Raw genomic sequence first — 18,279 nt, 5'->3', positions numbered from 1 at the left:
CGCCAGAAGGAGCCTTGGAGGACTGGGCAGGTTAGAGTTGCAAATTGCTGCCTCTCTGTCCACTTCCTCATTGGGAAGCTGATTCAGAGTAGCAGGAGGGTTGGTGCTTGTTCGTTCTTGGCACGGGGGCTTGAAAGGAGCAAAAGGAACCAGAGGTTCTAGATAAAGATTTATGCTGTGGAGTTCACCTAGCCGCAGGTTGGTGAGAATCTTGAGGCACTGAAGAGCTATCGATGCAAGGTCAGGTGGAATGGAAGACCCTTCTTAAAATGAAAGTACTCTTGACAGTAGAAGAAAGAAATTACATTGAAGACCCAGCCGGGTTGCTCTGTCCAGTTTGATATGTGTATTCTCCAGGCTGTTCGTAACTTTGTCTCGAAAGAGAGACTTAGGGAGCTGGTATTGGCTGTGAAACTACCTTTAGCGGCCTCAGAAATATCAGGGACTGACAGAAAATTTTTAAAGTCCTCCTGAAAACAATGTTAATAAGTACTACATCCTTGAGAGTAGGCATGCCAGTTCTTGGCCTTAGTTATCCTCTTGAACATCTCCACACATGAATGGTCAAAAGGAAGTTCTGGGTACAGTCGACTCTCGTTAACACGAGGGCCTTGGAACTTTCGAAATTAGCTTGTATTATCCAGACCTCGTCTTATGCAAAAGCTGCTGTCCCGCTTGTCGCATGTGTAACCGGTCGACCGCATTGTTAAGCGTACATCATGTACAACTTCCTGTACATGTATACGTGTAGGCCTACCTGAACTTTGTATGCGCGTACGTGTGGTTTGGAATTTAATTTCAAAACAGTTTATGTTTATGAAAGTGAGAAGTAACTGTACTTTTCATGAATAAAGACTTGAAATAAAGAACAATAACATAATTCAAGAACGGAGAAACCGGTCAAGTCGAGTTGGAGGATGCATGGTTGGAGTGATGCTGTTTTACGTCCCCAGCACGCTGCGATGAGATCATCATTCAATGCACGCATGTAAGTACATTAACATTTTAGGTGGTAACCAACATCAGTGCTGCGCTTGTTGCACAAAAAGGGCGGGAACCAGTTATTGGTGGTGTGGATCGGCCAGTAGAGGGAGAATAAATTATTGAGTATTGTACGTTTTAGCTTAAAACAGCGTGTGGGTTTGGTGAAAAATTAAGTGAGGGATGCGCTTGTGTTTAGGCGGCACGAGAGCCACCACAAAGAATTTGTATGTTGGTACAAACGACTATTGTTAGTCTCTCTTGCGGCACCAGACACCGACGGCTTCACTTGGTGAGTGAAAACCGCAGCGCTTTACTGCTGTACACAATTAATTACGGAAGTGCCTCTTCGAATTCAATGGATTGACTGATTGACAAGTTGCCTTCAAAAACGCTTGTGCTAATTAGATGGATAACAATACATTTGTACGCAGCTGGGGCCCCCAGAATGCTCGTCTTAGACTGAATCTCGTAACACGCGAGCTCGTATTATGGATTTTTTTCCTCATAGGAATGTGCATAATTCAGTTGGGACCAGCAAATACACTCGTCTTAACCAGAGTCTCGTCTTACTCGAGCTCGTATTACTGAGAGTCGACTGTATACAGAACCTGAAACATCAGGTTGAGTAGAATGGAGCTTTGGTGTCCTCCTCACCAGGTGACAATGAAGGTAGGCCAAGTACTTGAATCATATCCCATTGAAGGAGATGAAGGCAAGCCCTGTAAGGACAGAGATCTTTAGTGGAAATATCTTCTTCCAATGAAATATTCAAAGGACCAGAATGAGATGGACCTGGGTAGTGGACAGAGGTCAATATTAACGTTGCGGTCGCGTACTTTTCGAGTATCAAGTTCTCTGCTAAATATTTAACTAGTTAGGAAGGAATAAAGCCAAAGTAAAAGGGTATTTGATGGTTTGGGCATAAAGTTAAGATTACAAAATAAAATGACTTCAGACCATCACTGTTTAATAAAAATTAGGTTTTTAGGACAAAAGTACTCGGAAAGTACTTGGTCAAGTACTTTCCAAGTGCTTTTCTCCTTAAAACTAAAGTCTTCCAAAACTTTGAGTGTCTAAAGTCATACATTTAGTCTGTAATCTTATCTTTGTGCATTCACCATCAAATGCCGGCGTACTCCAGCTTTATTCCCTCTTACCCAGTTCAATATTTGGCAGAGAACCTCGTACTCAAATACAACAATGGTCTGGATACTCCCATGAGCTGCCTTTGGTGCCAGAGGAGAGTGAACTGAATAGGTAAAATCCCTGGGTGTGACGGGTACAGGCTCACCCTTTTCAGTAGAAGCCTCTGTAGTTGGGAGTGGACCAGAGTCCAGGAAGATAGCTGCCTGAGGTCTTGTGTCGAATCGTCGGACTAAAATGGATAGAATTTCAGAGAACAAATGAAGGGCCACTAATAATGATAATAATTTCGGAGAGACAACCAAAGAAGACAAGGAGCATTTTCGCTTGTGTTTATGCGCGGAAGATTGAGTGGACGATGCTGTAGGGGAAGCTGGAACACTGGATAACTGCTCCAATTCGGAGCGGTAGTCATCCAGTGATTGTGTTTGGAGCACCTTGGTGGGAAGACCTGATTATGTGATGTCACTCCTCCAAAAGGCCCCAGGCTGTGAGACTGAAGAAGAAAGGGGCAGGGGTGGGCAAAAGCCCGGTGGCACAAAAGTGTGATGGGTTCCTGGCTGCTGTCTGGTGCAGTGCCAAGGTGAGTCTGTAGTCAGATGACATATTCAATGGAGCAAGCCCAGTGATATGTGACAAGTTCAATTGCTGGGCTGGTGGTGGGCGCCGGAGTGCAAGCCTTTTTGACTTCTGAGTTAGGAGTCATCTCAAAATTCATCGCAGGACAATTTGCCGATATTGTTTTGTTGCAAGTTGTGGGATTCTCTATCTTATCTGCAGTCTTCCCACAGTGAAGCAATCAGTCTGTTGACACAAGTCCCCCCTACTGTGGTTTGAAGTTTGTCGTTTGGGCCAGGATGGGTACCCAAGGACACACTGTGTGTCCTATGTACTGGAAGTGATGTTGATATACATTGTTATAGCTCCATGATAACCAACTGGTTTAAAATGCTCTCCATTGATACTTTCCTGATGTACATTAAGTGAATATAGTTTCTCCGGCTGATAAGAGTTTCAATGTGTAAATTTCATTTATTAATTATTATTATTGTTCTTGTTTCAAATGTTATTTTCTTGTGCCTTATTTTTTTCTGGTTCTTTGCTTTGGTTGATAGTTATAATTTTGAAACAAAGTGGAAGAAAAGCATAATAAAGCTACATACTTTGTACATCTGATGTTCAGAAACTCTTCTGGGGCCACCTGTTGTGTGCCCTCAGGCCAAATATAGACAATCATTCATGGTTGACAAGTTGCAAATAAAGTTCCTCCAGAACTCATGCAGGACAAATTTTTGCAGGCTTTTTGCAAGTGAAATAAGTGGTGCCACCCGTAACTTGTTCGCAAATTGCCCTGGATGAGTTTTGAAATGGTTCCTTACAGCAGGCAGTGGCTACTGTGGTCAGTCGGGAGGAGGGTCGTCACCCTGTGAATTTTTTTATTAGTGCCATGGATGGCATCGGTGGATAAATGGATCAAGGAGTGCGGTAAGTATGAGTGGCAGCTGTGGTCGCAATTTCTGTAGCCATGGATGAGACTCAGGTCACAAGTGTGTGCCAGATGAAGAGCGAGGGGCCACTTCACTGTGTTCACATCCCTGCTTCTGTAGTCGTGGCTGGTGGGAACTCGGGGTTGCGTCCTGCATCCAATCCCCAGTTCCACATTGGAGCAGCTACTGCGTCCAAACCTCCCCTGCCTCAGCAAACTTACATGCTGGACGAACGGGTTCAATGTTTTAACGGCTACCATTTGAAGCTCTTTATTACAATGGTACATGTATACTATAAATGATGAAACAATGACACCGATTACTAAAATCTCCCCCAAAACAATGTTCTCGCCAGAAATAAGAAAGACAACTCAATGATAAAGATACTTTACAAGGGTGATTGAATAAGATATACAGAGTCACATGGTAGCGAAATGGAAATCAAAGAAAATTTGAAAGTATCAGAAACATGTCACTGAGAAAAAAAAAAGACAGTGATGGCGGTGATGCAGCATTGCATTGTGGTAGGTGAGGGCTCACTATGGATGATCAACTTTAAACGAATGGCAAATTTGGTGCAGGGGAAACTTGAATATGAATTTGAATATATGAATTTAAGTACTCCTTCCCCTGAGGAGTAGACAGGATTTTAACTGCAGCTGTGGGTGCATGACCTCACTGTTATTCATCAAAGACACTGTCTTGCACTGCTATGACAGGAGGTGCTATGTAATCCAGTGTATATTACTGTAATTTCTCCTTTTGATATGTGCCCGCCATGCCATAACACGCATTGAACCAGCTCTGAACTGATGTTGCACATTCCCGTGTAAATCTCTGTCCGCAACTTTCCTCTAGGTACATGTATCAATGTTTATGTCATGTTAAACAGGTAGGTAAAGCTACAATCTTGGACAAAATTATTGGAACACCTGTCAATAGCCATACCCTTTACATGTCCCCCACTTCCCCGGTCAATGTTGTCATCTCAAGCTGGAGTACGAACCATGCAGTGAGCCCAAACATTGAGAGGGCCCTGGGGGTGGAAGGCCCAACGAGATTTGGCCAGGATTGTCTGAATTGGTTGATAGTTGTGCCTGCGCATATACTGCATCATGTGGCATGTGCTTTCTTGCGTTGTTTTTGGAAAACGTAAAATGGCAGCCAGCAGTTGAATAGAAGGTGTATGTTGGACAAATTGTACAAATTACAGAAAAAGGATCATAAATATCAATTTTGTATTGCGTGTACAATCACAACTGTTTTGTAGTTCATCATATACAATGCATCACTTTATTTCGGCCCATAACTGAAGTCCAAAATTGAAGCGTTGCTGAATTTGAAAGGCCCATTCTGGTACAGAAACAACTTACAATCCTGTGGGATTATTCTCATTTTGTCATTCCATTATAGGCTTGAAAAATGCAACGCTGATCCATCAAACCCAAAAAGAAAGGAAGTGAGAGGCTAAAATTCTTTAATGATGTTTTGTGGCTCACCATTGTTTTGTGTCATGTATATCGCGTGAGTGCAACATTTTGAGGGCATGCTACATGCTATGTTAGGAGAAGGTGAAAAAAAGGCAATCACTACAGTTTTATCTTTGCGTAGCATGGATAATTCCCAATAAAATGTTTGTCAAACATGTTATACACTATTAGCTCAGTGTCGTTAATATTTCAGCTTGTTGCCAATGTTAGTCAACAAATTTGAGATCTGCAGTCCTTAAATTCTATTGTCCTATAGTACCTCTGTCTTGGATACTGTCCATTCATTGGCCAGAACGATCACATGACAGGGCAATATATCTGCGTATCATACCATAAATATATTTCATTCTGCCAATAGTGCATGCACACACACGTGCGGGAGACAAAAGAGCATCGGCAAGTTCGAGCGAGAACATTTCCACTCCTCTAGTCAGTTTTGTGTGGAACCCATGCTACATTTTGTGCATAGGTTATCAGGGACTTTGATCAATGATCGCGCTTGAATAACACACTTGTTTCCGTTCCTGTATCCTCAGCGTATAAGGTAATGCTGGGACCCCTAACCAGACTACATGTACTCACTGTTCCCACATTAGTTTCACATTCAAGTTCACGCAATTAACCACTTGCTGCCGGGAAACCCAGTTTCAGGTTCTTTAAATCTAATGCTGGGCTGCCCGAAACCGGACAAAACAACTGGGCCTTGTAACAAAAGACCGTACTCGGAACAAAAAACTGAGCTGCTGGGAATTTCCAACATTTTTTCATTTGACAAAAGTGGAGGAAATCCGTCATTGTTTTGAAAGATTATACCACTGTTTGTGGCATTCAGCATGAGCGGATTACCAATGTGGAAAAAAGCGCTCTAGTGATGAACGATACAATACTGCTGCAAGCTAATCCGGCCCCTATTGAAAAGACGTCAGCAGCGCACTGTGCCAGTTTCGGGAAAAGAAATTACATAACATCGCACAATCTGGGCTCTTTTTACAAGGCTGCAGGCCTGGCTGAAATACTTCATCAATAGATGTTGTTTGTCAGATTGGAGTAGTCACCAGACAGTCATTTGTGTGGGTGTAAATGTCTAGTAAAAGAAGTTATGAAATTTTAAAGAATTGAAAACAGAGAAAAATGCAAAATCACCCGACTTAGCAGAATCAACATGGATAAATGGCCAGGCACGAAGTGCTTTAAAGAAAGTGAGAGAACAGTGCATTTGCAGATGATATTTTTTACGTCTGTTAGGTTAATTGTACAATTTGACATTGTCTTCTGAAATTCAGAGCTTGTTTCTTTGGATAAATTCCTTAAGACAGCGGTATGACAAAAACAATCGTTGACCGCTTTGGTGTGGGATATGACTTTTGAACACCCTCGGGCACGGATAGTACTTATAGCACCCCTTGGCTTCGCCTTGGGGTGCGATGCATCCCCCAGGTGTTTAAAACATCATATCCCACACCAAAACAGTGAACAATTTTTAACTGTCCTCTCAACGATATCTAAGGACATAAAATTAGTAGGCCCTCTCCCCATACACATCATAGGCACGTATAAACTCAGACAATCCTGGACTAAACTGTTGGGACACCTGTCAATAGTCATGCCTATTTGGCTCTCCCAAATGTGTCACTAACATATGGTTTTGCTGCATTTTGATGTTTAAAAAACTGTACAGCACAGCCATTGTCACCCCCCAAGGATCTTAATAGAAAAAATTCTGAAGGATTGATGTTCTTTACATTGTGTATTTGCTGTTCAGCATTATGATCTATGGTATCCCTTATCCTAGCAAGGTAAACATGCAAAAGCTAACCTTGCTCATTATTAAGAGAAAGCTCTGGACAGCAAAATTATAAGTGCCCTGGCATACAGAAGTGCCGCTACTTTGTACCTACCTGGGGCATTTCTGTCCATTAACTGATGTCCTTGGTACCCAGTCCCTCCTAGTTTCACTCTGCTTCTCACTAGTGTCCTGGTGGGTAGCATTAACTGGAACACCAGCATTAACCGGAATACTGACCAAGGGTACATAATTACCCAGTGGGGAGAGAAAAATTTGGGCTTGTGTTGAGACTGGCACTTGCACTGAGGTTGTCTGGCCAAGGCTTTCATTCACAGGGGCTTGTGCAGGTGGGATTATAATTGGCTTTAGCTGATGTAACATTGCGTGTGACTGATTAGATGATGGCTGCAACTGACTTAGCACCTGATGTTGCTGGTTATGCACCAGTTGTGGTTTGGTAATTACTGGTTGTGGTTGGTTAAACACTGGATTTGATGTAGGCTGAGAACTGAAAACTGCTTGTGGACCTTGGATGGTTTGTTCATTTAATACTTGCTGGTTAGGGTTAAAGGTGGATTGCTGCTCCGAGTTGGAAGACTGAGTCTGACTCTGACGTGCAGTCCTACAAGTTTGCATATGACCCTGTGATGGATTTGGGTAGTAGGCAGGTTGGTTCTGGCCAGCTCCAGCAACAGTGTCAGGATACTGGTTTGCTTCACTGGGTGCTGAACCAGCAAGTTGTGAGGGAACTACTACTGAGTTAGGGTGCAAATTCTGAGGCTGGGAATATTCTGCATGGGTGTGCACTCCACTTCCATTGCACAGTGGGCATGGTTTCTGTTTAAAGGTGTATGCAGGGGAGGAAGTAACCCTTTGGTCTGGAGACATTTCAAAGCCCGATTGAAAATGTGAGAACTGATGAGGCCCTGGAAGGGATACAGAAGAGGGCATGGATTCAGGAATGAAGGAAGGACTCCTGTGGAAGGGTGTGCTTTCAAACTTGGGCACAGGGTTATGTGACCTAGACTGGTAAGGCGAACTCGAGGACCAGAATGACTTAATGGGGCTCCTTGTGAAGGAATGATGACCACTGTTGGGAATGTATGCTTGCCTGAGGGTCTCTCGCAACCTGTCTCTAGGAGGTGGTGGGTCTGTGTGACATCCACCTTGATATTCATTCATCTCTGTTTCTCGCAAAAATGTCTGTGAGGGAGGCAAATTGTGTATTAAGGGTGATTCATCTCGTTCATTGACTTGGCTCCTTAAATCATCAATCTCATTCTGCAAGGCTCTCAAGATCTCTGACTGGCCACTGCCAGGCTTAGAATCAGTGGAGTCTAGCTGGGTCTTTCTGAGGCTAGAACTTGGGTGATGTGGTTTGACCTCAGCTGAGGAGTGTCTTGGGCTCTTTTCAGGGCCCCTCATTTTGGCCACCTGATGTTTCAATTGCTCTATATCGTCTTGAAGGCCCCAAATGGCTTCAGCCTTCCCCCTACTTCTTGTCATGTCTGATTCAGAGTCATGTTCCCTCTGGAGCTCCGTGACTATTCTCATCCTGTCCCTTGAAACACTGACTGGATTTCTAGCAGGACTGACTCCCATTCTTATAACTTTCTTAGGATTACCCTGCTTCGAATGTGCACACTCCTTGTGCAAATGCTTGTTAAAGACAGACTCTGGGTATGATGAAGAGCCACTGCTGTGGTCATCCCAACTCATTGGAGGATCTTTTGTGCCTACTCTCCCATCTGGGTAAATCAACTGTCTGTCCATGGTATATTGGGTCTCTAAGGCATGCTGCTTTTCTCTTTGCTTGTCATGAAGATGTCGCAAAGCTGCTGGTCGTTTTCTGTCAGGTGTATCTATGGCTGATCTCTGCTTTGGTTTGTCAAGTGACTTCCTTGTCTTCTGTGATGTACCTGTAAGCATTTACAAAATTTTCATTGAGGACATCTTAATTTTGTGTTAACACCCATTTCAATGAGCACATTACCAGCAAGTGCATGTCACATCAAACTGATCATGGGCTCACTGCTACGAGGTCCTTACAGCAAAATGTATTTTTTTAATACAGTCTTAGGACCTTATTCTGAACATGAAAAGAATCTTGTTCTGTAGAAACAGACATTTTAGAAATTTTTACATATAAAACTAGTTTTCTGGGGCAATTATATTTAAATTTCAACCAATTTTCTTGCCTAAAGTCAGGCTTAAAGCAATATTTTTTTCTAATTTGGATCTTTTCCTCCATTTTTTTCACTTAGGACCTTTGAGCACTGACACGAGATGTGGAATATGTGCCTAGTGAGGTAGCCATGAAAAAAGTCATGAAACCAGCAAGTCCTTTTAAGTCACATTTCCCCTATGCACATTATTTGTGTGATCCCTCATGTAATCCAACTCCCCTAGAAGACTACAAAATTGTCAACAGCCTTTGGTGTCTTCAGTAATCAACAATGCTTATTATTCATTATTAACATCACTCAAGTTCAATGACTCAATTCTGAAGCACATAGCTCATGCTTTTTATTGCAAGATATGTGCTGGCACAAATGGTAAGTTACACAAAACTACTGTGCACTAGCTAATCCAAACCCACTTTTTGTTTTGTATTTTCCTCCAACATTGGGATAGAAAATACTTGCAATATCACACACACCAATGTAGCAATAACTAACAGGAAGAAGCAGTTTGAAAGCTGATATTGTCAGTATTTTATGCTAAGTGTCAGACATAAGAAGAGTAAACTTGCAATGCAAGAAACATGAACCATGATAAAGTATAGAATGCTCCTGACCTCTGCTGGAAAGTAACGCACATGTACCCCTAAAACTAGCAACCTCCCTTGAGAAGAAAGAAACAAGCATGGAAAAAGAAATGACAGAATGATGTCATGAGGGCATTGTAGCGAAGTCACTATAGCCTTATTCCCTGATCCTTTATGAAGCCAAAGACACTCAACCAAGTATCATAGCCCCCAAAACATAACTGCAATAATTTTCCAGCTGTGAATAAAAACACCAACCACAGGGAAATACATGTATGTTTTAACTGCTGAAAACAACCATGACACCACAAATGTAATCCTATTACATTTACGTATGCCCCCATACAAAACCTAAGGTGATTTTTTTTAGTACATTGTTTATCCCTTCTGCAAGGCTTTTTTCAAACTCACTTTTTGCAGGTAGCACCTCTTCTACTGTACCCTGTCTTCTCTTGGCAGCTCCTTCAGAATGAATGCTCAAATCCTCAATGTCTTCATCCTGTTCACTGATGTTGTCAGAGAACTGTGGGCTCTGCCAGCCTCCTGGTAGCCTCCTGTTAACCAGTGGTGGGGACCTCTGACCTCTTGGTAACTTATTTGACTGAAGGCTAAACCTGTTTTATTAATCAGCACAGAAAACATGAAGGTGTAATCTTTTCAATAGTGTGGACATCCCTTTGTTTTCATGTAGTAAAGTAAACTTGGTGAAAATATTCATTTCTTATGAACTGTGAACACTCTTTCAAGCTGGTTATTTGGAATGCTCCTGTTCACTTTGCGAACAATATCCCTGGCCCCAAAATGCCTCTAAAACTGTTTTTCAGAGAGGAAAAAATCATGTGGACCTAGCTCAGTCCACACAAGTTTCACACAACCTGCAGTATGTGGACTTCCTTTTTTCATGGGTCCACACTAGGTATGCAGGGTTCGCACAAGGCAGAAGCAGTATGGCGCTTTGACTTTTTGGGCTGGGCATAAATATATCAACCTTTTGAGAACCTCAGTCAAGATACTCAGAGGAAAATATTTGGGGGGGGGGGGCAAACAATACGCAATCTTCCTCACATATTCCCAGGTTTCCTCAGCTGGTTGTGACTGTCAGAGCCAGATCTTCCATTCTGATTGGACTGTCGGCTGCTCTCTGATCCCATGAACCCACTGTCTGCTTCTGGGGACATGATGCTGTTTTCAACCAGATGTTGCTGTGGGGTACCTTTCATTTTGGTGTCACTAGCACGCTGCCTATTGCCTGTAGGTCCATGGAACTCATGATTTGGCATCTTATTGGTACTGGTAAGTAATGTTGGCCTTGGTAAGGGACGTTTACTCTGAAAGAATAAGAAAAAATAGAGTGGATGAAAGCATTGGACTTAACTTATTTCTAACACACCATCATTTTTGCCTGTTTCTGACTGCTAAAGACCAAGGACATTCCAAGTGATACCACCAGCTAGTCATAACCATATGACCAGTTGGAACAAACTGTTGGTACAAGGGCTAACATTCCCATATATGGGAACACCCTAGTAGTAACAGTGTGTGTGCGCAGATGATATATCCTGTGAAATACTAAAAGTTTTCCAACATTTGCTGCCTGAAAATAGCCTTTTGAATTAAATAATAAACAACTGTATTATATAGTACCAAATTACCAGAGGATACAAGGTGCTTACACAGAAAAAAGAACGATGACAGAGAGATGAAAGAATGTTTCTCGAGAACAAATTTGAATGGTGATGATGTGAGGCCCTGATGAGGGACATTCCACAGGTGGGGACCAGCAATGGAAAACCCTGCTCCTTTTGAGACTCAGGCACAAGAGTTGAAACCATCACAGAACGAAGGGAATAAGAAAAGGTTGGCCACCAAGGGTCCACTTTATGAAATGGTAAGACATGTCTTCCGAAGGATGACCCGTATTAACTTAGGTCAATTTAGGATGAGTTTCACTCAACTTAAAGAGCAACTCAAAGGAAAACATGTTCTCTGATTTCATCTGTTCAAATAAATATGGAATCATTCAAATCGAACGCAGTGTCATTTGTCTTCAGAGAAGGGATTTTTGTTCATTTTGAGAAAACGGGGAAAAAGAGGGGAACACTCGCCCTGTGTTCATAGTGGATAAACCCTTGTGTATGCCAAACAATGGCTACATGCACTGTTTGTTTTCCTTTGAGTTGCTCTTTAAGATGAATTCAACATGTCTTCTCTTCTTCAGCAACTTCTGAGTCATTTTATGTCACTGATGAATGCAATAATTTGTATATAATCTGGAAATCACCGCTGTTAAAAAAGAGTGTCATCCTGAAGTTTTATACATAAAAAGGTTTTGAGAACAAAATCAGAGAAACAGATTTGGAGAGCTTTCTGACAAGTGGGTAGTTTTAACAAACATAGCTTGTTTACAAAATTAAACTGTACGCCAACTCCTCTTTTTTTAAAATACAATGATGGAAATGATGGGAAGCGTGATTGATTCCATCGTGTCTTGTGTACAACTACCAGTGTGTGAAATTTATTAAGTAGATTAATTTTTCTGGCAAAGGTTCATGTTCTATACACACCTGCATATGGTTACCCTGAAGGGACAAGACTGGTCTTGAACACATTTTGGGATGTGAAAATTTTGCATGAATAGTTGCAAAGCAAATTCACATCATGGCAAAACAAAATTTAAAATGTCACATTCACAAGTGGTTGTGTCCCTTCATGGTCCATACATTCAGGAACATGAAATTAGCTCTGCATGATTTTCTTCAACAGATTCATCAAACAGTAATGGCAAAAAGGAAACAGCGAAATATTGGTAGTTTCGATGCATCTTGGTTAACATTGGTTTCATGAAATCAATCTCAGAGCGCATCTTGGCTAAGATCAATCTTAGAGTGGGGACTCAACTTTAGCATCTTAGTTGGGTCTGTCCACACTAACAGACACATTTGCACATAGCCAAAATCATCTCTTTCTTTAACAGTGTTGAGAATCAAGAAATGAACTTTAACAATTTTACTGGTATATGTATAATTGTGGAGATATACAGTAGTTTGCACAGTATAATAAGACTTGATTGTTCTTTGTTAAAATAATCAGGATCTTGATGAAAATGTCCAGCTTATATTAGGGGCTCTCGTGGGACGTGCACATACATGTAACTGTGTCAGCTCACGTTTTTCAGGTTATCTAAAATACCACTCTAATGGAGAAAAGCAATTCATCTGTTAAAACATGGGTACTACAGGGATATCTGAGAAATAAGTCAAAATCTACGGCTTTTAATTTTCTTCAAACGGATTTTAAGGAGAGTTAATTAAGGAATGTCCACAGAGTGATAAAGATGACATAGGCTGATTTTGCCATTCCTTGACCAGATAACCTGAGCAAAAACACATATCTTCCTCAGAAAAGTTTTTACAATAATAGTTTACATCATATTTGTGGTTGTTTTTTTCTATCAGATAACAAAACTTAAGATTTGATTTTAAGAATTGCAAACATTTGTCACAACCATTTTTTCCCTCTAAATGTAAAAATATTAGAAATTTTCTCATATGAGTACTTACACTTTTATTACAAAACCAAATTAAATATAATAAACGAACAATTCACTAGAAAAAGTTGGTTCATATTGCTAAAATGAAAGTGAGAAGACTGTCTGTCCCAAGGTTACGATATGTGACAAACGTTACGTTTTTCCATGTGACAAATGTTACTCATTGAGAAAACTTACATGGTCTTCATTTTAGCTGAAGTCTAATAGTCTTTTTTAACAAAAATGATTTTGAAAACTGAAAACAAATAAGTTTGGTTTGTGAACAATTCTGTTTTCATGCTCTAATTCAAACACCAGAAAAATGTCTGTCCATGTGACAAGCGTTATATCTGTCCATGTGACAAACGTGATGTCCGTCCAGTGACAAAAGTTACATATTTTTCTGGAAACAAATTTCAATGTTATACTATACTGGAATTGTTTTCATGACAAAATGAAAGTTTCTAAAAGCAAACTAAAAAGAGTATTTAATACATTGCAGGTAATTTTCAATTGTGTTTTGAAATTTCTTAAATACTGCTCAATTTATCCATGGCAACAATCAGATACAGTGATGACATATGAAAGCAAACATAATGGCAAAATTTTACAGTTGGAAATTTGTATTGACTGTCCTGCAAATGTGTCTGTTAGTGGGGAAAGACCCAGTTCCTATTGAGATGAGTCGCAAGATAAAATGAGTTTCATGAATCTGGCCCCAGGATACTCATAAGAGATGAATGATTGTCTAGAGTAGAATTCTTGAGTGATTTGAAGGTGTTATCAACTGGAAGTCAGTGAAGTTCTTTAGGTAGAGGGGATGTATCTGTATGCATGTGGATTTCTTGAAGACAAACCCAGCACATCTGTTTTGAAGTTTGAAGTTCTTCAAAAGTACAATCCAAAATATGTGTAACTTAGCTTAACTGTAACTTTGCAGGTCAGGTCAAACCTGCTATAGTCATCTGGTAACATGTAATCCATTTGCATCTGTTTCATGGCTGGGTGGCTGGCAACTAAACTGGTTCCCCGACCAGGTACCTACATGGTGCAGAGAGTAGCTGCAAACCATGTGGGACAAAAACAAGACCTACAAAGGGAAGATAAGTTCCCTAAATGCTTCTTAGGTGGCTGGACGTAAACTTTGACATCCTTCAGGCAGCTTCAGTAGCCAAGCTGATGCCAAATGTATCACTCAGCTTTCCTTTGAAAGTCAATGAGGTCCAGAAGGAGATTCTGACAACTGAGCACCCTGGATGTCCATATGTACTGCCAAGGCCTGTGCCCTGTAGAGGTCACTCCTATGTCTACCTCCTCAGGTCCAAGGAACGTCCTGAGTGTCTATGCTCTCACACTTCTCTCTTCTGTTGAGACCAAAGAACAAATTAACAAGGAGCTTGACCACCATCACAGGTATCCCTGTCAAAGAATACCTGTACTACTTGCCAACTTATTTCAATGCCTGAGTAGGATCTGACTCCAGCTCCTGGCCCAGCTGCATCAGTTATTTCAGTGTTGGCAAGCTGAAAAAGAATGGATAGAGACTATTGGAATTCCGACTACTATGACCTTTGCATCACAAACACATGCTATTCTACACTGGAACCAGGTGGATCTCATCATCACATGGAGACCTTACTGAACTGCAGTCTCTATACATGCAGCTACTGCAGTGGTGAATGAGACACAGACCATTCCCTGGTCAGCAGCAAGGTACGCCTTTAATCCAGACATATCCACTGCTCAAAGCTGAAAGGATGCTCATACATTAACTTTGCCAAGACAACAACTCCAGACATGTGGAAGTACTTTGCCAACTCCACCGCGGAAGCCCTCAAGGATTATCCTGCCAGCAATGCTGAAGAAAGGTGGAGTAACATCTGTGATGCCATGTACAACTCCAGCATAGATACCTTTGGCAAGATGGCAGATTGCAGTCACTCACTGAAAGCATTACACCCTTAGGCATAGTGTGGATCTGGCACTGGAAATTCAACAATTGGTATGTTCTCCATACGACAGCTCCAGGAGAAGAGCCATGAACAGAGACGACTGCTGTAGCAGCATTTCTTCCCTGTGGCTGTCCTACATCAGCAAGCCAGAGGATAGAGTGCACCTCCACCACACCAAAAGTGATGGAAGACTCAACCTTGCCCATTTTGAGCAAAATGCAAAGTGCATTACAGTGTGGATGGTTTATGTTTAATATCATAAACATTTAGAAAAACCTCCCCATACTGTTTAATGCTTAGCCAACACTTCACAGGGGCTGCTGCCGCCTGTTTCAATTCACCAACAATGCAAATGATTAGCCCAATGTATAACTGTTGATGGATGATGAGCGCATTTAAAATAAGCAGTTTTTATTGCTTTAAAATTGATTTGTTTCCCCAAAAGGTAAACAGATGTAGAAAGGAAAAAATCACCATGTGATAAGCCTTTTGGGAGTTACACTTGATTCATTAATACACATCTCAGTCCCCCTATTCAACAACATGCAACTTGGCTGTGTAGGAACATTTGATAATGCCCGCTGGGAGGTGATAATGCCCGCTGCATAAAATCATGCACTGGCACCTGGATAGTTTAATCGATTCTGTTTAATCAAGAGTCTGTGTACACGCAGCTCGTCACATGTGCATTATTGGGCAGTTTGCACAAGAAATATTCCATAAAATGGACAGGGGTGTTTGGGAAACTGAAAGTAAAATTCTATGACAAAATTGCTGGAAATCCATCCTACTAACGATACTAATGAATGCTGATAATGCCCTCACCTGCTGCTCAGGCATTAGTCACGTGTATTCTCCTCAGCCAGTCTTAAACACACGTTTAAGACCAGCCTCATACATATTTATTACCTTAATAAAATATGATACACTGAGCTCTTTAAATTCACGAGAAAATAATGTGAATTCTCCATACTACAAACACTGTTACATAAGAGACACCTTGCACTGATACACTGCTATAAATGGATAAGAACGACAAGAAAGGAACAGTCCATTCCAGAGACAGTGGTCACTATGCAAAAGCTTTTCCCGAATCACGAGGTATAGCAGCAGTGTCTTTAGTCTGGGAATTCAAATTATGTTTATGTGCAATCAGCAGATTTTAATCAAATTAACTCGCAAAAGGCTTATTGGGAATATCATTTTTATTTGGACTGTTTAAATAGGAAAATAATTTTTTTAATGAAATCTGATAAACTGCGTGGAATAAACTGTCAATGAATTTCAAGGTCTAAGATATATCATTTCCTCTGCATTTAATCCTCTTCAAAGTCAAGAAAAGTTTATCAATGGGCTTTGAAACTGCAGGGTAACTGCACTCAAAAGAAGTCAGGCTATGTACCAGTCAGTGCTCCCTAGCCTCCTCAGCAATAATGTTTGTGGATAACCACTTGTCATTCTTACATACGTCACATGGCTGAAAATGTTAAATTTCATCAATGAAGGCTTTAATTGCATCCAATTGGCTCAATTGGCAAAGAGATTATCATCAACACAGTTGCCAAGCAACATCTTCAGACATTTGGCCTGAAGATGAACCTTAATGTCTTCAAAATATACTTTGTATTACACAAGTGTATACTGTGTCTATCACAATGGAGGTTTAGCACGGCAGCCATTTTTCTTTCGTTCCCACAGAGATACACATGAATAAACATATTGTGCTATCCCTCCATAACAAAAGCAGTTACTGGGAAAAATGGCTGCTAAGTAGAACCTCTATAGAGCTGTCAATCACTCTCCCGGAAGGTTTTTCAATTCAGCTGGAGTAGATTTACTCATTCGAGTATTTTCTATTTCTGATGGGGAATGGGGAGCTTCTGTGAAAAGTTTGTTTCCTTATTTGGGCAAATGGGCATCTCAGTCAGAAGATGATACAAAAGTCTGATCAATTTATTAAATGCTTTATCATTTCTTGTGGTAAAAGTAGATTGAAGAAAAAAATCTGGCACAGAATTAAGGGTAGTGCTTGTGCAGAGTTTTGCTTTAGATGAAATTTCACACGAACAGGGTTTATCAGGGCGCATACAGTGATAAGAAATTCCTGAGGAAAATTTGTCCAGCCTTTTTTTGGCAGGGTCTGGGGTTGTACACTTTCTTAAGAAAAAGTTCAAACACTAGGTTGCAGTCTTCAGAGTAGAAATAATACACCCAAGATAAATTATTGAACTGAAAGATACCAAATATACATATATTTACTTTTTGCATAATGAGCTATCTACTGTATGAGAGAGAAGCCACAGCACTGCTTTCTTGTTTGAGTTGTCCTTGTTGCGTTTCATGGGGAATTTCAAGTTTAACCACTTTGAAAGTGACTCTGTCACTATTTTGGTTATCCCTGCCAGAGGTTCTTCCAGTTCGTATGTTTTTGTTTGTCTGTATATGTGTAGAGGTTGTCAGTACTCTCCCTAATGGACATAATCAGGTTGTGTGAGAGAGTGTATTGCTGTGTTGCACTTGAAGGTTGGTAGTTGCATTTTTGTGCTGTGGTGATAGTTTGCTTGAGCAGTCTGGCTGCTGAGGTTTTTTTCTGGATTTTAGTTACAGTGAATTATTTATATCTCTCATGTAATGTATTTAGATGTTTTTAGGTGTGCCTCTTGTACGTAATTTGCATATTTTGTATGTCCTTTTATCTGGCAAATAAATGAAATAAAATGTAGAATCCAAGACTCAAAATGGCACATTGAAAACGTTAACGCAAAACTAGTTATATGAGGATTGCTTAAGTGAGTGCCTTTTGAAAATATGCGCAACTTAAAAAACATAAAAAGGGGGCATTTTATTAGGTGCATACCCCAAAGATAGATTGAATGGATAAAAGGTTAATTAAAAAAATCATCCTTGACTAGAAAAAAACAAATACGATAAGTTCCTGTGGAAGATTCTGTTAGCATCCAACGTCTGCCTTAGATCTAAAGAATGATGTTCATTTTTTCCTCCACTCTCACAAACCATCAGGAGTCCATCTACCAGTTGGCATGTTATTATAATTTAACCACTATACAGGCAACATGGCTTCAAATGTCTCCTTTTTAAAAAAACTACAATGGGATTTTCAAAATTGGATAGAATGTATCA

The 18,279-nt window shown here is 40.7% G+C and overlaps 1 protein-coding gene across 9 annotated transcripts in view; it reads right to left on the bottom strand.

The window, feature by feature from the left end:
- Positions 1 to 18,279, bottom strand: part of LOC110987367 (uncharacterized) — a 72,799-nt gene that overhangs the window by 13,256 nt on the left and 41,264 nt on the right. For all 9 annotated transcript variants that reach the window (XR_015427139.1, XR_015427138.1, XR_015427136.1 and 6 more), the window contains 3 exons: positions 10,723 to 10,985; positions 10,069 to 10,271; positions 7,003 to 8,809 (listed from right to left, as the gene is read on the bottom strand). Coding sequence is in view for 2 of the 9 variants with exons in the window: in XM_087142997.1 (XP_086999123.1) it covers positions 7,003 to 8,809; positions 10,069 to 10,271; positions 10,723 to 10,985 (2,273 nt within the window). In the remaining 7 variants the exon portion in view is untranslated. The remainder of the gene's footprint in view (positions 1 to 7,002; positions 8,810 to 10,068; positions 10,272 to 10,722; positions 10,986 to 18,279) is intronic.

The sequence above is a fragment of the Acanthaster planci genome, linkage group LG11, assembly GCF_054643075.1.
Source record: "Acanthaster planci isolate LZ-2023a linkage group LG11, COTS_SCS, whole genome shotgun sequence".
Taxonomy (NCBI): domain Eukaryota; kingdom Metazoa; phylum Echinodermata; class Asteroidea; order Valvatida; family Acanthasteridae; genus Acanthaster; species Acanthaster planci.
This window is presented reverse-complemented; position numbering and strand designations above follow the sequence as displayed.